We start from the raw sequence: 24,574 nt of genomic DNA, 5'->3' as shown, positions 1-24,574 counted from the left end.
GTTTGCAAAGTGTAAACTGTGACCTGAAGAAAGTTGTGTGGTATTGATCTGAGCTGGTGTTTCTCAACCTCAGCAAATTTCAGATGTGTGGACTTCAACTCCCCGAACTGAAGTCTACACACATCTGAAATTTGCTGAGGGTGACAAACCCTGATCTAAACAAAATAACAATAATAATAATAACAACAACAACAACCCAACTTTCTAGATGGAGTGATCCTTAAAAAGGTTTAATCCAAGTCTTTCAGCAAAGACGCTACAATAAAAACACAACTGGTTGGGATTTGTTAAGGAGCTTTTATCTTTATGGGGACCTTCAGGCGAATCTTTTTGCCCCCATTCACAGATTTTTTTAAAAAAATATACCTGTTTTTAACAAGGAGATCCACAAGGTGGATCCCCTTGGAATTCTCTTACCTTTTCCAAGTTTCTACCATTTTCGCCTCTGTGTTAAACATGTCGTGGGGAGGACAATTCAAAATAACTACACAGTTGGAACCATACAGGACCTTCCGTCCAGAAACAATGCTTTCTGGAGTCCAATCAAATCTTTATTACAGTCACAGATCAGCCTAAGGAGGGTGGGGTACAGTCTATTAAAAAGCACATAAAATACATCAGAATCTAAAAATAAAAATTATAAAACAGAGTAAACCCCACTCTCTCTTAGCACTGATGATGTTACTTAATTGGGTTATGAAATGTCTGCAAGAAAACAACCAAGGTTATAGAGCACCAAGGACCCCACAATCATTCTCCTCCTCCTCCTCTCTCCCCCCACCCCATTCCCTCCTAGCACTGACAAGGTTATCTAGTTGGGTAATGAAACATCTACAAGAAAACAGCCAAGCTCCGAAAGCACCAAGGACATCCCCCCCCAAAAAATGTTGAAAAACTAGAAAGTATAAAAATATATTAAAAGTAAAAATCAAAATGCTTTCTGAATTTTCCACAATACATCAGGGCATCTTCCAAAACTATCCATTCGGCTCTCCCAAATCATGTGTGAATGAGTGATAAGTAGTTTTACTCATCTGATGACAGACCAATCAACGTCCACACCCCAAACAACAAATCATCTTGTTTCTTAAGAGACTGCCAGCAGTCTGCCTTGTGGTTTTTTTTAACCTAACTTTAACACAAATGGATTTTTTTCAACCCCTTCTATTAACCAGCATGAAAAATGAGCAGGATTCAAAAAGACGGTTGAACCCCAAAACGCAAAACACTGGTAGAATCGTCACATGAGGATAGACACCTTCCTTCTTCTGCCTCAAAGGAGTCGATAAAAACCTAGCTAGCACTGATGATGTTACCTAGTTTGGATCATGAAAGGTCTGCAAGAAAATAACCAACTCAGAGAGCACTGAGGACCCCTCATTTCAACCCTGAGCTACAAATATTCTCCTTTATTGGTGCAATAAAAACCATCGAATGGAGTCTGGAAATGGCTGGAACCGACCACCACACAGCTTCCCACAGCAACACCCTGGCCCCCCTTCAGAAACACAAAGCTTATAAATGCACATGCCTATCATGAACGCATCTCAAGAACAAAAGAAGGTAGCGCACGGATCGCTTCGCCAAGAATGACGTGTACTGAGGCCGAACCGGTCTCTGCAAATCAAAATTGCCCTGTTGGAACGTAATATTTAGTCTAAAAATAAAAAAAGGCACATGGGAGAAGGCATCTGAAGGAGCTTCTCTCTTTCTCTGTCACACACACACACAAACACACACGGAACAAACTTGTTCAGATGATATGGACCTGGGCGGGGAGGGTGTGTGGAAAGAAAATGCCAAGGATTGTAACCCCAGACGGATTTACGCCTCTCCTGCCTGTTTCCCTTTGTCTAACAAAAGCAGAAAGTTTATCAGGAAAAAGATGGCTTCTAGGAAGCCCACCCCCAGCGCTAAAGGACTGAAGCCCATTGTGGGGGGTTTCAAATGACTGAAGCAGCTGTGCTGGTGTCCATAGTCAGGAGTCCTCCTGTCTTTTCTGGCAGAGCTGGGCACCAAGAGAGTTTGAATCCAACCACTTGGTGGTCACCTCACTGGAGAAGGGCTCATACAAGAGGAACAAAGCAATTTAATCCCACCTACCCCCTCCTTGGTTTTCAACACTATAGTGCTCAGATCACAAAGCCTCTTTTCTTAGGCCCTGATTTACCTGGGAAAAGGGGGGGGGCCATTCACTCAACCGCCCTTCCTGTCTCGGCGGAGACATTCAGGTTGGTGCCCAGTACAAACATCATAACTAGGATGGATGCTGAAGATCAAACCTTTAACACAGATTTATATCACTTTTGCAGCATTAGAGGAAAGGGGAGAGAATTTCTCGATGGGTTGAATTCACCAAAGAGGCGACAATAGAGACCTTGCACCAACCTGGCCGAGGTGAGACGATCGTGTAGAAAGCCTCTTTTGATGCTGTCTGCCCCCCACACCTCTGAAAAGGGGAGGAACCTTCCAGACATCTGGATTTTGTCTGCCCCTTTCCACTGGACAAATCCAGAGGTGGCCAGACAGAATCGTAAGAAGAAGGCTACAGAGCTGTCCATGGAACCATCCAGCTTCCTCTTCCTCCTCTACATCCACCTCTTCCACCTCCCCCCTTCCGTCTCCATAACAATTGTTGCCCAGTTTACATATTCAGAAGCAAGAGAAAAATATTTGCAAGAAACCTGGAGCAAAGCACCTCTCCTCCTTCGATTGTGAACCTTAGTAAGATTTTTGCGCCTTAGCTTTCTGCAGACACCACCAGCACCACCAATGCAGTGCCCAGAACCGGATGCCCACATTATTCCAACATAGGAAACCAAGTTCTACTCTTGGGAGGGGGGATGGGAAAGCTCAATGGCACCCTGCTAGGACATTCCTTCCCTATCCATTGCAGCTTGAGCAAAGGAGACAACCCCATCAGTCTTCAGGCGATCCTAAGGACTCTATTGTTTTTCCTTGAACAGAGAGAGGGACCATATCTCCTTGGGCCAGTAGATATGGTGGGTCCAGGGGCTTTGAAGCTGGGCAGGAGAAGACGCCCCTAGCCCAAGCTTCAGGAGAGGATGAGAGCTAAGGTGCTACTTCCTAACTCTACAGATGCCTTCAGGTGTCTATCAGGTGGAAGTACGGCAGTCAAGAGGAGCACAGAATGTTCCTTCTTGCTTCTGACTCAACCCCGGGAAAAAAAACCAGTGTTGTCTTTTTATTTTAACAAAGCAGCCCCAATTCCTGTGGCTTCCCCCTCCTCGTATAGGCTACATTACAGACCCCTCTTGGGTTCCTCCTTGCAAAGATCCCCAAAGTGGGCTTTGCTTTCTGTTTCTCACACCTCCCTCCTCTCTCACACCCCTCCTCCTAGCGATGGGAAAGGTCTGAAGCCCCAGCCGTGCAAGGAGACAGCCTTGTGGAACACCATGCTCTCTCTCTCACACACAAAAGGGAAGTACAAGGGAAGACTGCAGTATTATAGGAGGTCTCTCTTTTACGGGGGTGGGGCAGGGGGGGTGTAAATAGGTTAGTTTCCCCCCTCCCTTCTTCCAGGGGCTGGGATGGGGAGGCAGTGAGGTGGAGGGCAGGAGAAGGTTGAGGAGCTGGGAAACAAACAACCCCCCCCCCCAAACGCAAAGGCTGAGGAGAAGGAAGAGGAGGAGGAGGAGGAGGTGAAAAAGGGAAGGGTGAGCTATGGGGCTGACATGCCACTTCTCCCCCATCCCTTCCTTCCCTCATTCCCCCCCCCCCAAAGTTTAGCCAAGCCAGGAAGATGGAAAGAGAAGAGGTTTTGGGGGGAAAAACTGAAGGACATTCAGACAGCTGGAGGGATGGAGGGATGGATGGAGAAGGGCGAGAAAGAAGAGCGGGAAGGATGTAAAGGAAGACTCTTTCCGAGCCGAGATCCTTACCTTTAGAAGCATCTTTGTCTTCCTTCGGCTTGATCACCTTCCCGCTCATAGATCCCAGTTTGGTTGTAAAGATCCCCCAGGATACCGCGTGGCAGAGCGAACCAGGTTTCCAAGAAATCAGGGAATAAGAGAGACGCGCGCGCACACAGAGAGAGATGGATGGATGGATGGATGGATGGGGCTTTTTTCTCCCCTCTTCCTTTTCTTTGGTCCTTTTTCTTTTCCCCTTTGTTGTGGCTCTTTTCCTTCTCTCGTAGATCGGGGGGGAGGAGGGTTGAAGAGGAGGGAAACCCTAGAAGGGGGGGGCGAGCGAGAGAGAGAAGAGAGCGAGGAATAAATCACGGATCAAACCGGGACCTGACTGGCTGCCTGGTTCCTACGGTGGCGGATGCCGAAGAATGCGCCCAATACCACCACGGAAGCTTGGAGGGCTTGGTGACCGCTGCTTGGGGGTGGGTGGGGAGGGAGAGGACGGGGCGGGGGGGGGCGGCTGCCTTCTTCCCACCCCCTTCCCTTTGGGGAAGGATGAAAGGGGATTTGTGCTTCCTGCACCTTTGCCAGATTTCTCTGTCCCCTTGGAGATTTGCAGGAGACAAACGCTGGATCTCGACCCTCCCTTCCCTCCGCGCACCCCCCCAGCCCCCCGGTGTTTTTTGCTGGAAGAAATGCTCTTCCTCCACCTCCTCCTCCTCACCAACCCCCTTTTCTCAGGAAGCAGCAAAGACCGGCAGCCCTTCGGCCAGGTTCCCAAGCCCAACAGAGCTTTGGCAGAGGAACCCACCCTCAAAGGCTTCTGGAAGGCATGGCACGCCCCTGTCTTCTGGCCCTACTCCAGCCACCCAGGTTGGATGATCTGGACTGGAGGGATGATGTGGCAGACAGCTGGCTAGGATCGCCTGGCTGGGATTGTTCCTCCCCCCTTCCCTTTGGAAAGTCTAAAGAAGTCCCCCAGGAGAAAGGGGGGCAGGGGGTGGGTTGTACTCCACAGGAAGAGAACTTGCTGAGTTCCCAAAACCAGGAATCTCAAGGAAAGATTAAAGGAGATGTTGGGGCAAAGCTCTCCAGTTTGGGACCCAGAGCCAAGTGGGATTGTAGTCTCAAACAGGAAAGGCAGTGGCGTATGAAGTCCTTCCTGATGCAGTTGGAGGAATGGAGGAGGAACAAAGGAGCAGGGTTTCAATATTTGAGGGGCTCCCACAAAGAAGAGGGGGTCAGCCTAATCTCCAAAGCACCTGAAGGCAGGACAAGGAGCAACAGATGGAAACTAATCAAGGAGAGAAGCAACCTAGAACTAAGGAGAAATTTCCTGACAGTGAGAACAATGAACCAGTGGAACCATTTGCCTCCAGAAGTTGTGGGTGGAGGTTTTTAAGAAGAGATTGGACAACCAATTTGTCTGAAATGGTATAGGGCTTCCTGCCTGAGCAGGGGGTTGGACTAGAAGACTTCCAAGATCCCTTCCAACTTTGTTATTGTGTTATTTTGAGCAAAGAAATCCATCAGTGACCACTAGCTAATGGATGGGTGGGAACAGAGGAATAAATGACACACAATTTTATCTTCCATTCTTCCATGAAAGTAAAAATACATAGGAAGATCCATAAAATTCTCTTGGCAATAATATAATGTCTATGGAGATTCTCAGTCATGCAGAGCGTGGTTGTCTGAAAGATGCTCTTTGGAAAAGCAATTGGACTTTCTTGTTGTTTTCCTGGAAGACATTTCTCTTCTCGGACGAAGCTTCTTGGATGAGAAGCGAAATGTCTTCCAGGAAAATGCCTTTTGAGAATAGCACCTTTGGGGCAATACAATACAATCTTCTTCCAGGATAATTTTCAACATCCCAGTCTAGACTTCTGAAATGTTCTGGTATATTCCACCTAAGTATAACCAACTCTGTTTTTCCAAATCAGCCAAGAAAAGTAGGAACATCATCTTGAAAGATTTCCAAGGATGGTAGAGAAATTTCTTCTGTTGGCTCTCCAGGAATTTCACAGGAGGAAGAGCTTCATCTTGGTCTTCCCATCTTTGTCCAATGGGAAAGGGACAGTCCTGATTCTCCTCAAATTTGGGGATAGGCTAAACTGTTTTCAAGGGCAGAGGGTGCAATGTGATCTGGATTGAGTGGTGTGATGTGTCCTTAAATGATGTGTTGAAAGCCATATTCTCAAAAGGGACAGCTGGCGCCAGGGGGAAAAACAACAGTGGATTTCATGTGGCTTGATGCTTAATTCAAATTAAATATAGTTAATCAAATTCCTCTTTATGCATGTGTTTAATAGCTTTCTTTGCCATTCAGGAAGAGTTCTGGAAGCCACCAAAGACCACACCTGAGCCTTTGAGGGCTTCATTACAGCTTTTGATGGTGGGCCTCTGTTTCAGGGAAGGTCACCTTGTCCATCTGGACTTTTGGGGGCAGCTGATATGAAGCTGTGGAGCTGTGGTGCCTACAAATCAGCACGAACATGCAACCTCCCTTCCTCCAGTTATAAATTTGGTTTTGCAGTTTAATAACATATGTCCACCTCCGTATGTCAGGATAACCTGATACACTTCCGAGGATTTCTTCTACAGTAGGAAAAGAAGATATAAGATTATGCCTTTCTTGATGCTGACTTTTGGAAATCTGGACTTTTCCTCCCTCCCTCCCTCCCTCCCTCCCTCCCTCCCTCCCTCCCCAAACACCACATTGACTTTGGCTCCAAGCTGGCTGTAATTCAACCATCTTGTGATCTAAATATTCATACTGAGTTTCAAGAAGAGTCATTACTCCCTGTACATTATACAGGAATGAAAACTGAAGAGTTGTACCACACTGCTTGTTATGGCTAAGTATTTTCTTCAGTCGTTCTCTCACTGATAATTCAGTATCTAAACATAGCTGGATATACCATTGTCCACAAGGACCTGTTGATCTGACTCCCAGCACAGATGTTTTGCGATGAAAGCAATCAGAACCCTTTGACTAACCACAGATTATTCAGGGCTGTTTTGAGGATAAAATTAGTTGGAGGGGATTCTCAACCCTGAGCCGGAAGAGAGTTTGAGGGGTCCTTGGTGCTCTCTGAGCTTGCTTGTTTTCTTGCAGACGTTTCATGACCCAAACTAGGTAACATCATGTGCTAATGACTAGTGATGTTTCCTAGTTTGGGTAATGAAACATCTACAAGAAAACAAGCAAGCTCAGAGAGCACCAAGCACCCCTCATTTCAAATATTTTCCTTTATTGGAGGAGAGTTTAAAAATACAAAAAAAAAAAACACACACACACAAAAAAACAAGTAACCATATTATTATGGTTTTAAGCTTAATTTGCTCCTCAGAAGATATAAGACAGCCAAGACAGATGTGTCTTGCTTAACCAGAAAGCCCAAATCTCCAATGCAGGAAGAATGCAAGAAATATTTCTGGAAGGATTTATATTTTCAAAAAGGTAGATAGACGTTCTCAGAATTTCAGGCAAAAGGGCGTCAAGAGATAGCAAACTCTCATCTTCTCGTTGCTGGCCGTTCTCCAGTTTTGCAGAGTTTTCCAATATGGTCATGTATTATTTTTACTGCCTGAGTAGGGTTATTGTTGACAAACACTAGGAAGGCTAGGGCTGTTCCCTTGGGAAAACTGAGGGACAAAGGAGGCTAAATATTTGTGAGAAAGAACTAAAGAAGGTGGGTTGAGACTCTTTCCTTTCAAAAGAAAAGCATCCTTTCTGCTTTGAGGGAAAAAGATGAAGAGACCAAGAAGCCAAGTTTGGAGAAAGTAAATAGGGAGAGGTTCTTCCTCTTTCTGGGTGCTAAACTTATTAAACAAATTTATGTGGTTGTCCAACTCAAGATGACCTTCATGATCAAATGTTCTGATTGCATAGGGGAAATGTAACTTAAGAGTTCCCGTTATGGAGCTGGCTTCCATCCGTTGAAATTATAATCACGGGACTCTTTCACACTATAAGGAGATGTCCAATTGCCCCCACCCTCTTAATTATTGCTGCCACCTACCTTAATCAGAGAAAGAGGAGAGCTGAAAGTTGTGAGGCTAGTCTTTGTTCTCAAAGACCACCGTAGGTTTTAGAAAAATCCTGGATTAATCCATGCCACGCTTCTTTCTGGCTCGTTGTCCATGAATACAAGAAGCATCAACCCTGGATCTTCAATATCGCCTCCTGGCTTCCCCTGAGATTTGGGCTGCAGAAAATAATCCCAGCAATCTCCAGTTCAGGAGGCCGCCGAGAAGAACGATGGGATGGAAGCTTTGTTCTCTTCCCCAAATTGGTGAAGGGTTGGGGGGTCCAATCTGGAGACCTGTTGCTTCCAGGCAAAGAAGTGACTACTCACAGGGTGCTTCTTCCTGTTATTTTTAGCGAAACAGAATTCTCCAAGCTGTTTTGGCTTCCAGAATTGCCCTGCCAGAAGGTGCCTGGAAGAGCAGCTGCGATCGTCTCATTTTACAGCTTCAAGGCAACCTCTTCAAGCACTCGGAATACACTGGGGAGGTACAGACAGCGAAAGAGAGACAAACCTCAGGCCTTGTCTTTTTTTTTCTTCTAGATGCTAGTCATCGTCATTCTCACTTACGACATTATTTTTCACAGACTCGTCCCCCATCGTTCCGCTAGGCATTTGAGGCAGCAGCAGGAACTCTCCGAAATTCCAGCTTTATCTCAGCTAGAACAGCCCTCCCGTTTCCAACAGGTGATGTTAACAGGCTTCAAAAACCAAAGGCTCAAAATAAACCATCATCATCAGAAGGACCGGGATTTGAAGAAATCTGTGTTTTGGCCAAGATTGTCTGGCCAGGGATCGGGTGCCCAGACCATTGGCACTTTTGGATCCAGAGACACTTTTGGGTCTTCAGACTGCAGTAAACTATCCCTCTACTTGGTGGTGGAGGAAGATCCCCTCCATAGGAAATGCCCCTCTGAAAATGCGCCCCCTCCCCCAGTCCAAACCTTTTCTCTGACTCAGAGAAATAACCAGAGCTACATCTGCCAAGGGTTAAGAGGCAACAAATCTTGGTCAATTCCTGACTGTAATCCAACCCCATGTGTGACGCAGACAGGCGAACTTGCCAACAGGTGTATGCCAAACATATTGGCAGGGAAGGAATTTAGAGGTTGGGGAGGCTTGTGATGATCCAGGCTCATTCTTGGAACCAGCCAGATCCTTGTGAAGACTGCAAATCCTGGAGGGAAAAGGTGGGGTGATTTTTCTCCTCCTCCAGTTTAAAAACTAAAGGCATTGCAAGCATTCACAAGGAGCAGAGACTTGTCTGTAGGCCGAGAAGCAGAATCCACCCGCAGTCGTTTGAAATCGCATTTCTCTGACTTCCCAAATGCAAATTTCAACAACAATCCTTATCGCCAAAATGCAGGTTTTGGGAGAATATGGCCAAAATGTACCACATGATTAAAAGAATGTACACCCCTTTAGTGTGAAGTTACTAAAAAGAGAGTTCAGTGATAAATCCTGGAGGGAAAATGGACAAAGACTGAAATTAACACATTGGCTTCATTTGGTTGGTATATTTCCCACATATTTTTTTTTAAAAAAAAATAAAGTTCTTTTCTCGTTCGTATGGAAGTTTGTGAATTTATGCTTGGTAGCTGCAGAAGAGGAGGAACAAAGAAAAAATGGATGGGCTATTCTAGGAACTGAAGTCCACACACAAGGTTGGGAAAGACTAGACTGGATGATTTTTGTGGGCCCTTCCAACTCCACCATTCTATGCTCTGTGATCATAACAAAATACCAGAATAATGTAGTTGGAAGGGACCTTGGAGGTCATCTAGTCCAACCCCCTGCCAAAGCAGGAGACCCTATAACTGTTTCAGATAAATGGTTGTCCAAGCTCTTCTTAAAAACCTCCAATGATGGAGCACTCATAACTTCTGGAGGCAAGAAGTTCCACTCGTTAATTGTTCTCACTGTCAGGAAGTTTTTCCTTAGTTCTCGGTCTCCTACAACCCTTTCAAAAATTCTCACTTGGCTCCCAGTAAAAGAACTTTCCCTTCCTTCAGTTAATAAATCGTTACACAACTACTCCATTTGTCTCATTACTATCTCTTTTTCATTACAACATTCCCTGGCACTGCTGTAACAAAATATTTAACAGATTGAGAAGCAACACCCTGCCGGCTAGTGCCGGCAAATCAGAGCAATTTAAATTCCGTTGAATTTTTTAGGAACTGACAAGTCAAGCAAAAGTCTTCTGATGTACGTGAGACACAGAAATAGGATTCTATTTGGTCTTTTAAAAGCAATTCTATTCTCCAAAAGAGCAGAAAAGGTGGCTTATTGGCTGGAGAGCAGGCAACCCAGGTTTGAGACCCAAGCACCACAGACAGGGGTGAGCTCCCGTCCTTGCCTCAGCTCCTGCCCATCTAGCAGTTTGAAAGCATTACAGATGTGACTAGTCCAGGGGTAGGCAATCTTGGCTTTTCTATGGCTTGTGGACTTCAACTCCCAGAATTCCTGGCTCAGGAATTCTGGGAGTTGAAGTCCACGAGCCATAAAAGAGCCAAGGTTGCCTACCCCTGGACTAGACAAATAGGTACCACTTTGGTAACAATGCTCTGTGACATCATGCTGGCCACGTGACCGTGGAAATGTTTTTGGACAGCGCTGGAGATAAGCACCACCTATAGTCAGCAATGATTAGCGGACTGAAAACCGCAAAGACTCCTTTACTTCTTTTTTTATTCTCTGAAAACAGCATGCACCCCATAGATTTGGGAGTGAATGAAGTTTGCTTGTGGAAGGGTAGGGTATTTCACTGTGGAAATGTATACATTGAAATATGGAAGGCAAATGTAGGAATGAAGGGAAAAAGAAGAAAGAGCCAGAAGCTAAAATGGATAGGCCTGCAAGAAAAAGAGACACTGAAATCAATACATTCACCCATCTTTAATCAATGTTTTATAAAGTATAACAGTTGGAAGGGGCCTTGGAAGTCTTCTACGATAGTCCAACTCCTTGCTCAGGCAGAAAACCCTACACCATTTCAGACAAAGTCCAATCTCTTTTTAAAAACTTCCAGTGTTGGAGCAGCCACAACATCTGGAGGCAACTTGTTCCACTGTTAATTGTTCTCACTGTTAGGAAATTTCTCTTTACTTTTAGGTTGCTTCTGTCTTTGATTATTTTCTATCGGTTGCTTCTTGTCCTGCCTTCTGGTGCTTTGGAGAATAGCTTGACTTCCTCTTCTTTGGGGCAGCCCCTGAGATATTGGAACACTGCTATCATGTCACCCCTGGTCCTTCTTTTCATTAAAGTAGTCATACCCAATTCCAGCAACCGTTCCTTATATGTTTTAGCCTCCAGTCCCTGATCATCTTTGTTGCTCTTCTTTGCACCCTTTCTATAGTCTCAATATCTTTCTTGTATCATGGTGACCAAAACTGGACACAGGATTCCAAGTGTGGCCTTCCCAAGTACTTGATGTTCTACAAGTACATGATAGGAACATCGAAGTCTGACAAGGAAGACTTGGAATGTTAATTTGTTAAAAGTTTGGGACTGTTGCAAGCACATCTCCATAAGCCTCTGCAAAATGTTAGAAGGATGGTGTGTGGGTCATATCTACCTTGGACAATTCAAAGCACAGCTCTGGAAGACTGTTTCCAAAAAGCTCCGATTAATCTCTTAAGAATGGGAAGGAAATCTTTTTTAAATCCACAGCAGGGAAATCCAGTTTAATCTAAGCTTTGCTGACCCATAATTGCTTGAGGTGTGCTAAAGAGCTCCCCCGGGAGTTGATTGGAACAACCATCTTCCTTCACCCCACGCAGCTGGTGTTTATTCTTTGCTCTGAAAATCCAAGGAATTTGTATCATTGATTTGTCACAACATGGTCCCTTGGCTGTCTCAGCCTCCATGTGCTGAGCTTAAACAAACACTTATTTCTCAGCTGTAAGAACTCTTGTGATGTAGTAAACATTTCCTTTCTGACTCTCTGCCCCTGTGGCCTTCTTTATGTCCTCAGATGATTTGAAAGTGGGGTCCTTGATGCTCTGAGCTTGGTGGTCTACTTGCAGACATTTCATGGCCCAACTAGGTGACATCACCAGTGCTAGAAGGGAATGGTTTTTGTGGAGAGGAGGAGGTGGAGGTGGAGGTGGAGGAGGAGAAGGAGGAGGAGGAGGAGGAGGAGGAGGAGGAGGAGGAGGACTGTGGGGCCCTTGGTGCTCTCTGAGGTGGCTTTTTTGAAGATGTTTCAGTATCCAACTAGGTAACATCATCGGTGCTAGAAAGGAGTAGGTTTTGTGGAGAGAAGGAGGAGTGTGGGGTCCTTGGTGCTCTCTGAACTTGGTGACTTTCTTGCAGACATTTCATGGTGACATCAGTGTTAGAAGCGAGTGGGGTTTGTTTTCTACTTATACACCAGTGGCTTGCCCTGAGTGTTGGTGAGAATGTTCTTGCTGGTTCCTTTATTAGCTATGATTTCTTGCTTGGTGGTTTGTCAGAGTTGGTAGGTCCTTAATTGGGGTATTGTTCCCTGCTTGATTATTGGTCTAATGTTAATCTTCCTGTTAATCTCTGCTCATCTGAGTGTTGCATGCTGATGAGCTATTGATTTGGTCTCCTTCTTTGTTGAGTGAGCCACATCTACTGTACCTTCGACAAACTGGTGGCAGTTATTATTAAATTATTTGATGGAGGTGGGAGTAGGTAGAAGTGCTCTTTCTTTTACGTAAATGCAGTGTTTTCCAGATTTGATTAGAGGTACCGGATTAATTAACCAGCTTTGCACTGTGATCATCCCAAAGAAATCTCAGATTTCCCCAGTGGGGGATCCAGTTCACTTCTGTAACAGTGTTGGCTTCAACTGAGCCACTACTTCTAAAAATAGGCAAGAGCTTCTTAAAACAAAAAAAGATCTATAAACATTATTTGGGGGAGGGGAAACCTGGGAGGGTGTTTTAAACAAAAGGCACTCATCCTGAGGTTGCAATATAAACCATTTCAACCCTAGGAATGGCCAAGAAACTCTCTCTGTCCCACAGGCTGGTCTGTAATTCCATCTGGGATGTGAAAGACAATGGACTGGATGTCATGGAAACCAAGAGGAGAAACCTCATTTTCCAGCAGTTGCTGTGGCTGTTATTTATTTAATTTTGATAAGCTATTTAACAACAGACAAGGATGCCGGGGTGGGAGTGATATGTTGGAAAGGTGCCTGCAGCGATGCTATAAATAGCCCACTGCTGTTATTTAAATCTGTCTATGTATGGTAACATTGGCCACCAATATCTACAAACATCATTTTCTGCATGCCTGAGTGATGCAGAAAACTCTAGGAAGGTTTTGTTTATTGTGTTTTTTTAATCACTGTCCGCCACTCACCTCCACTCTGCAATGGGGGAAAACATTGGTGGGGATTTCAATGCTGAGACTGCCCAGCCAATTTCGGGGCTGACCCTCGGGAAAACATTCTGAAAAAAAAAAGATTCTGGAAAGACTGTTGTCTGTTTGGAGGAGGAGGAGGAGGAGGAGGAGGAGGAGGAGGAGGAGGAGGAAGACGACTATGGGTCCTTGGAGCTCTCTGAGTTTGGTTGTTTTCTTGCAGACATTTCATTACCCAAACTAGGTAACATCATCAGTGATCCTGTTTTCAATTCACTGTGTTGTGTATACTCACAAAGCCTTCTGTGTGGCAGAAGGTTTAGCTCTTCTCCATGTTCTTTCCAACATCTTCCTCCAGGTAAGAAGGCTAAGATTTATTGGGATACAACGAGGGGATTAAGAATAACTTTTTGCTCCATATCTTCCCTCTTCTAGTTCTGCTGTCCATTCAAGGAGGACGACAGAGCTGGTGATGTGAAGAATATGAACCTTTTGCTTCTTTTTCCTGAAGAAGCGGGAAGGCGGGAGAGCCGAGCCCTTTTGAATAGAGAGAGAAAGAAAAAACAACCCACAGAGAGGTAAATAATTGAAAGGCAGCATTATGGGACAATGAAGTTAGCCAGGCTTCATAACAGGTAGGAATTTTGAGAAGGCAGGAAAAAAAACCCCCTCCGTTGAAGAGACAATGAGCCCATGCCAGAACCTGGTTTTATCATTTTGCTCTTTTGATGAGATTCGCAGTGTCTGTCGCAGTGCGATTTTAATCTGTTCCTGGTTACAGGTGTAAAAACAGGTGTTATATTACCTTCCTGCTGAGACTCTTGAGACTCAGACAAAACAGTGTGAGATTTTTATGAGCGTGTGCGCACGTGTGTCTTGAAGCAAACCCACAACCACACATTTTTCTGCAGGCTAATTAGACTCAGGTGCCACCTTTGGGGGGGGAGGGGAAAAGAAGACGCACCTTCCTGTCTTTCTGCACCTCCATAAGAATTCCTCATTTGCCTTCTTGCTTGTCCTTGTATTGGTGAGAAGCACTAACCTTTTGTACCTAAGGTGCTTCACTGCTCGGATGATCTTCGTTATTCAAAACTGAGCCGGTGCAACTCATTTGCAATATACAGTAATAGGAGCGAAAAAGCCAGAAATATTTTTTTTAAAATATTTTTTATTGAATAACAAAAAATTAAAAACATTGAACATGGTAAATCAGATTTGACATACATCACAGTTCATATTCACAATTAACTACTAATATAAGAAAAAAATCTTTACAATAACATCACTCTAATCTCAATCTTAATTTATCTCATTACAATGATTTCCATATTTTCCCCTCACCATCTATAAAATTTATTCCAAATTTGGTAAAAATCCATTTCATCCTGAGTTTTGAGTCTCTTAGTTAACCTATCTAATTCTACGCAGTGCATAATTTTATGAATTAAGATTTCCTCACTAGGTATAGCCGTAGCTTTCCAATTTTGAGCGAATACAATTCTTGCTGCTGTAACCACATGAGTGAATAAATATATATCTTCTTTACTAACGTTATTTTCAAGAATTCCTAACAACAATGTCTCAGGAAAAAAAAAAGCCAGAAATAATTCAATTCTTCCCTCTTTCCATGTAATCCTTTTGCAGATTTGGGTGCCTGCTAAGCCAATTCAATGCAGCATGGTGCATGAGTTGAGAGATTGAAAAAGCCAGAAATATTCAATCTCTCAACTCATGCACCATGCTGCATTGAATTGGCTTAGCAGGCACCCCAATCTGCAAAAGGATTACGTAGAAAGAGGGAAGAATTCACAGGGGAAAGACTTCAATCAGCCCAGGGACTGTAACTTTACTGTTGTACGAATCCAGATTTAGAATATGGTGGGTGTACATTGGAGGTGGATTATGGATCGCATAATTATGGATGCCAGAGTTAGAAGTCCCAACTTTGGAGGAGAATTTGAGAAGCAAAACATATTTTGAAATATTGGTCCAGATCAACTGGCGCTGAAGGAGATGTTTAGGAGGAATTTTTGTCTGACTGCAAACTGCTTCATCAGCTCTTGATTAGAACAAATTGCTATGAGTTCCCTAGTACCACCAAGGAGAATGAAACCTGACCCACTTTTGACCAAAAAACTGCTCAGAGTTTCTGAATCTGATCTAAAAAGTTTGCAATATGAAATTGGAAAGGACTCAAGGACAGGAACCAGAACAGGCAGTCAAGATAATCACGTTTAGTAGTGGATGGATGGAAGGGCCATCTGTTGTCCATCCTTGGATTTCAGTTGGCATCTTCCTCTTTTATTACTTGAGACTATATCTATTTTTCCTGCTTACATTGTGTTACCCTTTCATTCCAGATCCCTTTCATTGGCACCATTATCCTACATCAAATCTTATTTTTTTGGCTTGATTCATTGTAGTTGTCAATTGCTGAGGCCAGAAATCAAATTATCTTGAAAGAAACCAGAAACAAATCAAGAATACTGCTTACCAGAAAAAACATGCTTGGATATGCTTATATAACTAAAAATGAATCAACAAAGAAACTTTTGTTTGGTCTTTCAAGAACCAAATAAAAATTTCCTATCACTGAGAACAATCAATCAGTAGAACGGCTTGCCTTCAGAAGCTGTGGGTGCTCCAACACGGGAGGTTTTTAAGAAGAGACTGGACAGCCACTTGTCTGAAATGATATAGGGTCTCCTGCTTGAGCAGGGGGTTGGACTAGAAGACCTCCAAGGTCCCTTCCACCTCTGATATTCTATGTTCTAGAATATAGAATATATTATATTATCATTAGAATTCCATCCATCCATCTGAATTCTCAAAACAAAACACTGAGAGATGAAATGAATAAAAATAAATATTTCTTTGCAACACAGGCACTCTTCTCTTTTATATACTAAATATCCCAATGACCTCAGCTGTTCCTCATAGGCCTTGGGTTCCAGACTTCCTAATAACTTTTGACTTCGCTGTACCCTTTTTAGAGGACCTGGATCCCAGCCTCCAAGTGCATTCCAACAATCACGGACTACAACGGAATTTGTAGTGATCTGGATACAATGCTTCGGTTAATGCTGCCCAGACTTAAAATACATTTAAGTGCTTTTTTAACCATTGAGAACATAATTAGCATGCCAGCAGGATCTGCCAGCTTGATTAATTACTCACAGTATTTACTCATCTTTTAGCTGCCTTGGTATCATTCAACAAGGGAAAGGGCTTATGAATAGAGACCTCTCAAAGCTGGTTTTGCATTTATTTATTTTTGTTTGGAGAGTGCTAGGCCAAGATTACTTTAACTGAATTAGTGCAAATCACCGAGAAACATGAGCTAGATATAAGGGAACTCGCTGTCTTTCAGAAGTTTTGGTCTTCAGTTCCCACCCTCCTCCTATACCACAATCAAATGGTAGAATAGGTCCATCAACCTGTCTATGGAGATTCTCAATCGTCCAGGATATGGTTGTCCCCAAGGTGCTTTTTTCAAAACTGGATTTTCTTGATTTTTTTTCTTTGAAAATGTTTGGCTTCTTCGCTTCTGGGATGAGAAGTGAAACATTTTCAAAGAAACAAACCAAGAAAGTCCAGTTGTCTTTTTTTAAAAAGCACCTTTGGGATGTCCATCAACATGCTTATGAAATGGGAGAACCAGTTATTGACCCGTATAGTCTTCATGGGCATGACTGGATGGGAAAACCCCTTTTAAAAATCCCTTTTAGCAGGGTGATGTCCTACAGAAGCTAATGCATCTTGTTTAGACTGATGTTATGCAACTGGAAAAGCCCACGGAAGGACCTTGAGGGAAAAGATGACCTCTGTGTTAAGCTCAAAACAAATATGTACTTGCACTTTGGAACGAATGATCCAGAGGTGCCCATTCATGTGACATTAGCAAAGCTGGTCTGAAGTTGAAAGAAAATGGCTCACCGCTGCTTTGCCTTGATCCTCGGATTGCTGGGATGCCTCTCGGACTGTGCAGGTTGGTTCCCTTTTCAGCTAAGTTTCTTTCGGCTGAAGATGAAAGCCTGGTTCGGTCATCAATTAAGGAAGAAGCCACTGGAAATGAGTTTAGCTTAAAGCTTCTAAAGACAGCACAGATATCGGATAGACAAAACAACGCCCTTTCATTGCAACTGCAACTTTATGCATAGTTGCTTAAATGGAACTTGCTCCCAAGTCACCGTGTATAAATTAGATTTGCAACCCTAAACCTTTTCTACTTATTTGATTTATGTGGCCTTTGCATATCCAACCCATAAAGTGTAGATTTGGGAAATAAAAATGGAAAAAGAAACAGATTATTAAAACATGCTGTTATACGAACAAATACCAATTTAAAAAATGAGAATAACATTTATAATAATGGAATTAGTCGTCCCAAATGTATATTTCAAATAGAATTTGGATTTTTTATAAGGAGTTTACACTGCAATGAATCCCAATGCATTGGTATTCTATTTGCTGAAAATGTTAATTCAAAAAGGCTAAATTACAGCCTTCATAAATTTCTGTGAATTCCTTCTGTTCATTTTAGGGTATTCTATGTTACTATTGCTGTTGATAAGGATTACCAAGCCACTGTGGAAATCTCTTCTATTGATAACTAGCAATAAAAATCACTAGTCCAAATTGGAAGTTTAATTATTATCTTCCTGGGGAAGGTGGTGAAAGATTGCAGAGCTGCCTTTGATTTTATCAACTGCATTTCATAGTTTAGTCTTTTGATATTAATCAGTGAAATTTGCAACTAAATAATACGGTTTGAAGATGTTCCTTGTCTCAATAAAGACAAATCTATAGTCCTCCTGTGAATGTTAGGCTAAACAAAATAAAAATATTAGGTAGTCATATTGCCAATTAAGTATTTTCTTTTTTTGAATTCCGTTCTAAGCTAGTGTGAAAGAGGCTGCATGGTTCTTTTGGATAAAACAATATACAAAAAACAGGATGACAGTTATGAAGCAAAACTGGAAAACCTCAAATGTCTTTTGATATTTTTGGGGTGTTCACCTAGAGAACATTTGTGTCTATCACCTCTCATTATTTTTCTCACTGTAGTTTTTATTAATCAGCAAAAGGCAAGCTCTGTCTTGCACCGATACAGAAGATATAACACTGGACACTTTGAAGAGTTTCTTCAAGGGAATCTTGAACGAGAATGCCTTGAGGAAAAATGCAATTTTGAAGAAGCCCGAGAAGTGTTTGAAGATGATGCTCAAACGGTGATTATAGGCATCAAGAGAACTTAATTTCTACTTCCTTCTTTCTTCTTCCTCCTCCTCCTCCTTCACTAACAAAATGCCTACTAATCAAACAATTTTGTAATTGCAGATCAACAGTTCAGATTGTTACACAGCCACCATCTTGCCCTTTCTGATCCCTGTCCTGATCAGGGTGCCATAAATAGGTTTTTCCAGAAGAATTTCCTGGTCTTGATTCGAGTTGGGATGGTTGGGTGCCAAATCTTTTCCTTTCTCAGGAATCTACGTAATTTATCAATGCATAGCTTGCAGAATAGATCCCCTAGGTCTAGGACCTTCAAGATCAGGTCCAGTAAGACTTTCTTCAATTTCAGTAGGCATCACTTTATTCTTCTAAGTACTTATATGGACCAATAAAGTCTAGAAACTTTATTTAGATTTGAAATCAAAGGAGAGACTCTATGGCCAGGAGGACCTTCTCAAAGCATGAGACTTATAGATCTGTTGTCTAGTTTATGGACATGGTGAGGGACAGGGTATACCTGATAGACGATGAGATTATTACCATATATGAACTTTGGGTCTGAATTTAGAATCGAATCTACTTCTATTTGAATGCAATGTTATAAAATGTTGTTGTTTTTTTTCAGGTAGCCTTTTGGAAGACATATATCGGTAAGTGTTCCTTCAAAAAACCATCAGCACATACCTGGCAATCTAGGTCTCAATTCAGAGAAGACTCTGGACTTATCTACCACCTCCTTGTGGAACACTTAATTTTTTTAGCTGGCCACACCCCCTCATGACCTTTTTAGGTAAAGAATGTGGGAATCCTAGATTCCACTAAAAATAAAAACCTAGATTAAAAATCCAGTCTGTGTTTAGGTCACAGAATCAGGAATTATCATCAGGTGTCTGGAAGGTAAGTGGCAAAGGAACTACTAAGTTCTGCCAGAGATATCCAACCTTGGTAACTTTAAGACCTGGATGGGGAATTCTAAGGTTGAAGTCCAGAAATATTAAAGTTTCCAAGGGTGAACCCCCTGCTTTACAAGAGAACAGGAGTTAGGATCACAGCACAAAGACCTTCTTGGAGTAGAGGTGTGGGACCTCCATTCTTCCAACTTGCAGGGAACATTTTCATTAGATGGAAAGTATTTTGGGGAAGTAGACTCAAATCCAAGTATCCGATAGAGCAACTTCCTTGCCTCCCTCTCATCCCAATAAGCTTATTCTTATTCTTATTCTTTCCCTTTCATTACTAAAGATGTTTGCTCAGTAAACAATGGAGGTTGCGAGCAGATTTGTACAAATGGGCAAAGAGGAAGGCCTGATTGTTCCTGTGTTGATGGATACAATCTGTCAGAGGATCAGAAGTCCTGCGAGCCATCAGGTAAAACTGAGGGGTTATGTCTTTATCCATTCCATTTCTATAGCTGCCCATCTCAATCATCTTTCATTTGAGAATCTCTTTTGTCTCTGATGCATTGAGACTGTGGTTGTATGACAACTTGGCAATGAGATGCATTGCTAAGATGGTTTGACTCACCAAGCCAGAATCTCTGATAGGTCACAACAGTGACCAAGCATCTCCAAACATTATCCTTCTTAGAATAATATAAAATAACAGAGTTGGAAGGGACCTTGGAGGTCTTCTAGTCCAAACACCTGCTCAAGCAGGAAACCCTCTACTATTTCAGATAAATGGCTACCCAATCTCTTCTTAAAGACTTCCAGTTTTGGAGCATTCACAACTTCTAGAGGCAAGATATTCCACTGATTTTGTTCTAACTGTCAGGAAATTCCTCCTTAGTTCTAGGTTGCTTCTCTCCTTGATTAGCTTCCTTCTGTTGCTTCTTGTCCTGCCTTCAGGGGCTTTGGAGAATAGCTTGACTCCCTCTTCTTTGTGGCAACCCCTGAGATATTGCAACACAGCTATCATGTCCACTGCTATTATGTCACTTCTTGGCCATTGCCTCCTTCTTTCAGAGAAAGGATGTTGTGTAGCACCGTTCCCATAAGAATCAGGTGGTTATCAACTCCAACTCTGTTTAAGCATGCACAAGACCCAGATTGTGATTGGACAATTTGTTTCTCATCTTCTCTTTCCAGGACCCTTTTCTTGTGGAACGATTACATTTCCAGAAGCCATAACATCCAGTGTCTCACCGGACCAGAGCTACGTCAATACCAAAAGCCACCAAGAGAAGATAAACATTGCTCACACTATCCTCCAGAGAATTCCTACTCAAGACTTGGGTCAGTTTAACAGCTGGAAAGGAGAAGTCCCATGGCAGGTAGGCAAATTAAAGTAGTGGTTCCATCACACGCTCTGCATTCCTTGGGGTTGCATCACATCTTCTTGTGAAGAATACATCAAAATGATCAGTTGCTCGGGTTGAAATTGAATAGAATAAAGCTGGAAAGAACCTTGGAAGTCTTCTAGTCCAGCCCCCCGCTCAAGCAGGAGAACCTATACCATCTCAGACAAGTGACTATCCAGTCTCTTCTTAAAAACCTCCAATGATGGAGCATCCACGATTTCTGGTGGCAAGCTGTTCCATTGGTTAATTGTCCCCACTGTTAGGAAGTTTCTCCTTAATTCCAGGTTGCTTTTCTCTTTGGTCAGTTTCCAACCATTGTTTCTTGTCCTGCCCTCTGATATTTGGAAAATAGTTTGTTCCCCTCTTCTTTGTGGCAGCCCCTCAAATACTGGAATATTGCTATCATGTCATTGTTATGTAGGCCAAACTCAGCCCCACCTCTTATTTTCCTTTAAGAGACTAAAAAAGACATCATTACTCTCAGAGGAGGAATTATAGGTAGTTCTCAACTTGCAACTGGTCACTTAGTGATTGTTTGAAGGTATGATAGATAGTCCCCAAAGGTAATTATGAACCAGTTCTGAAGGCCAGCCCTCCTCTCTGAGGTCACATGACCACATGTGCACTTGGCAATTTGATTTACAGTTGTTTACTGTGTCTTGCAGTCACATGACTGCACTTTATGAAAGCTGGCATTACTTGCGATTTTCGGTAAAAGCAGCCAATAACGAACAATAGATTTGCTTTGTGAACAATAATGTCCCTTCATGACCACTGCGAAAAGGTCATAAAAATGGTCCGGTCACTTGACGGTCTGCTCCATGACCATGATGACTTACAATTGTAATGGGCAGGTTCTATAGACAGGTGGAACTTCAACTCCCGGAATTCCTCAGCCAACATGGGGAAGTCACTAGAGAACTAGATTGTGCTTGGAAAGGATGAGGGTAAACAGGTTGAGATTTAATCCAGGAAAAATGCAAGTATTAACGGGTGGGAAATGTTCAGCCTTTGGAAGATCCTTTGTTCTGGCTTTGCACATTTGTCACAATCTGACACAATTTATCTGCTCCCAGGTTTATCTGTTCAGCTTGAAGGGAACAGGATTTTGCGAAGGGGTGCTGATTAGTGATAAGTGGGTCATCACAGCAGCACATTGCCTTGACTATGAACCTCACAAAATCATGGCAGGTAAGGAGGCAATCATCTATGGGTGTCCAACCTTGGCAACTTTTAAGAACTATGGACTTCAACTCTTAGAATTCCTCAGCCAGCCTGGCTAACTGGGGAATTCTGGGAGTTGAAGTCCACAAGTTAATTCTACTTTGTGGTAAAGCTACATTAACAGAATCTTGCGTGTCTGAATGTACAGTTCTTGCACTGTCATCTTTACAGCCTGATAACTTAGGAAAGGTCCCTCCTGACCTTCTTGCTCTGTCCATTATGCAACTATAGACTATGCCCCGTCTTATCTAATCTAGGTTGCATCTCGGTCTCCCTAGACCATTACACATTGTGACTGTACCCAGATCCAACTAAGATTAGAGGAGGATTATTGTAGCCAAAATAATTAGTAGCAGCCATGTTGTATAAGCTTAAAAGAAAAGCTTAACCTAATGTTAACAGCTTTTGTGCTGCTAACTCAAAGAAGAAGTCCTGGAACAGCTTTGCAACATCTGGACTGACCCTAGAATGCCATCTTTCTGTTCTGTTACTTTTCACTCTTGAACCTCCCCACAGCAATAGTGGGGGTGGTGATAAGCCTCTCTCTCTCCTGCCTAAGATGGTTTGATCTGAATGCGACTGGGTTTCCATGAATTTTTAAAGCTGAAAGGGAGAGTGTAGATGATGGGAAGCAGTCAAAGATGCCCACTTCCCATTTGACCAGGTTATCCATGATCATGTGCTGCTGGCTGAACAATTATCCTAGGGTTGAAGCTTATGTGGATCAACCATGTCATCTGAACCCTGGTCCTGATGCCTTTTCCTTAAAAAAAAAAAATATTTCAAACCATGTTCCTTCACTGCAACCACCTCATTGAGTTGCAGATACCAGCTATAGGTACAAGATACATCTCTTAGATGTGATGCAGCTTGGTCAGCCTGAAAACACATCTAATGGGTTTGTGATTGTTCTTTTGAATCAGGAGAATACAACACCGCCATCTTTGAGAACTCTGAACAGCTCCGTCAAGTCCTGAGGGCGGTCCAGCATCCTAGCTACAATGCTACCACATTTGAAAATGATCTAGCTCTTCTGGAGCTAAACATACCATTGGTCCTGAACAAATACGTCACCCCAATTTGCATCGGGAACAAGGTACTCACGGATTACCTCCTGAAGCATGGAAGAAGCACCATGAGTGGCTGGTGGCAGCTCGACTATTTACAGAAGGTCTCAAATACCCTTCAACGTGCAGACATCCAATACGTTGACCAGGTCAAATGTCTGCAGACGAACGAGAGCCAACTTTTGCCCAATACCTTCTGTGCAGGCCATCCTACCTTTGTTAAAAAGGTCTATCATGGCAACAGTGGAGCTCCGTTTGCTACCGATAGGAACAACACGTGGTTTCTAACAGGCATAGCAACTTGTGGAGCAGAGTGTACTGGGGATGAACCATACAGTATCTTCACTTCGATAGCAAATTATAATGAGTGGATAAACAATGTGATAAGAGGGGAGCAATGAGGAAGAGGCACAATGTGGTCTATCAGTTTCCCATTATCTCCTGACCATGTGAGGGAGGAGAGATATATGATTCCTAATTTCTTTGTCACTTTCATTTAATGAAAATGGATCTTGCTTCATTCTGGTGATGGGAGGCATTATTTTCACTGAAATCAGTTCCAATTTGCACAGAAATTAGCTGGAAACATAATAAAAGGTAGAGGTGGCAGAGCCCAGTGGGTAAAGCCCTTGGCTTGGAGAATTAAAAAGCCCATTTTTAATCCCATCGTTATGAGTCTACTCATACCTTACAACAGCATCAGTTTTCTAAGCACCACATCCTTACCTGGCTGAAGTGACGGTAAAACACAGGATTAGAAAAAGGCTAATGAGCCTGAGAAATGGGTTGAAATGCTGAAATTTGTATGTTTATGAAGTATAATGAAAGTAGAAATAAATGGCAACATGAAAAAGATCACTGAAGGATGTATTCTTATCTAGCTGTTTTAATAAGGTGAAATTGTGGAGACCTTGGTGCTCTCTGAGCTTGGTGATTTTGTTCCAGATGGTTCATTACCCAACTAGGGAACATCAACTAGAGGAGGAGGAGGAGGAGGAGGAGGATGGTGGGGTCCTTGGTGCTCTTTGAGCTTGGCTGTTTTCTTGGAAATGTTTCATTACCCAACTAGGAACATTATCAGTGCTAGTGAAATCATCATATTAGAATATAGATTTAATATATGTTTGTAAGAACATTGGCAGCCTAGATCCTTTGGATTTATTTATTTAGAAAGATGCAGCTTTGAATACTGAATGGCCTGGGTTCAGCCAAACATGCCCTGACAGAAAACCTCATCAAGGTTAAAGCTAGCCAGTTGGATCTAGTGTTTAAAGTCCCAGGCTACAAATCACGAGATGGTGAGTTCTAGTCCTACCTTAGGTATGAAAGCCGGCTGAGCCAATCACCAGGAGCCTGAGAGTTCTAATCCCACCTTAAGCACCTTTGGGCCTATCACACTCTCCCAGCCCAACTTACCACCAAGGGTTGTTCTTGTGGGGAAAATAAGGAGGGAGAAGCATATTATGTATTTTTGCCACCTTGAATTGTTTATTCAAATAATAAAGGCAG

The 24,574-nt window shown here is 42.9% G+C and overlaps 2 protein-coding genes across 3 annotated transcripts in view; one reads left to right on the top strand and one right to left on the bottom strand.

Annotated features, from left to right (window-relative positions):
- Positions 1-8,793, bottom strand: part of FGF13 (fibroblast growth factor 13) — a 78,982-nt gene extending 70,189 nt beyond the window's left edge. Inside the window, exons 1-2 of one of the 2 annotated variants that reach the window (XM_039354733.1) lie at positions 7,898-8,793; positions 3,903-4,194 (exon numbers count right to left, since the gene is read on the bottom strand). In XM_039354733.1, coding sequence (XP_039210667.1) covers positions 3,903-3,951 — 49 coding nt within the window. In that variant the 5' untranslated portion in view covers positions 3,952-4,194; positions 7,898-8,793. The remainder of the gene's footprint in view (positions 1-3,902; positions 4,195-7,897) is intronic. The other variant, XM_039354730.1, reaches the window with a different exon arrangement.
- Positions 8,794-17,015: 8,222 nt separating this feature from the next.
- On the top strand, positions 17,016-23,923 carry LOC120313157 (coagulation factor IX-like). The gene is made up of 7 exons (XM_039354729.1): positions 17,016-17,228; positions 18,308-18,471; positions 19,101-19,125; positions 19,718-19,843; positions 20,563-20,747; positions 21,851-21,965; positions 22,922-23,923. The coding sequence occupies exons 1-7, from the start codon at positions 17,168-17,170 to the stop codon at positions 23,464-23,466; spliced, it is 1,221 nt and encodes a 406-aa protein (XP_039210663.1). The 5' UTR covers positions 17,016-17,167; the 3' UTR covers positions 23,467-23,923.
- Positions 23,924-24,574: the final 651 nt, after the last annotated feature.

This window comes from Crotalus tigris, unplaced genomic scaffold (assembly GCF_016545835.1).
Source record: "Crotalus tigris isolate CLP2741 ecotype Arizona unplaced genomic scaffold, ASM1654583v1 scf7180000018585.330925593:3314079, whole genome shotgun sequence".
NCBI classification, from domain to species: Eukaryota; Metazoa; Chordata; class Lepidosauria; order Squamata; family Viperidae; genus Crotalus; species Crotalus tigris.
This window is presented reverse-complemented; position numbering and strand designations above follow the sequence as displayed.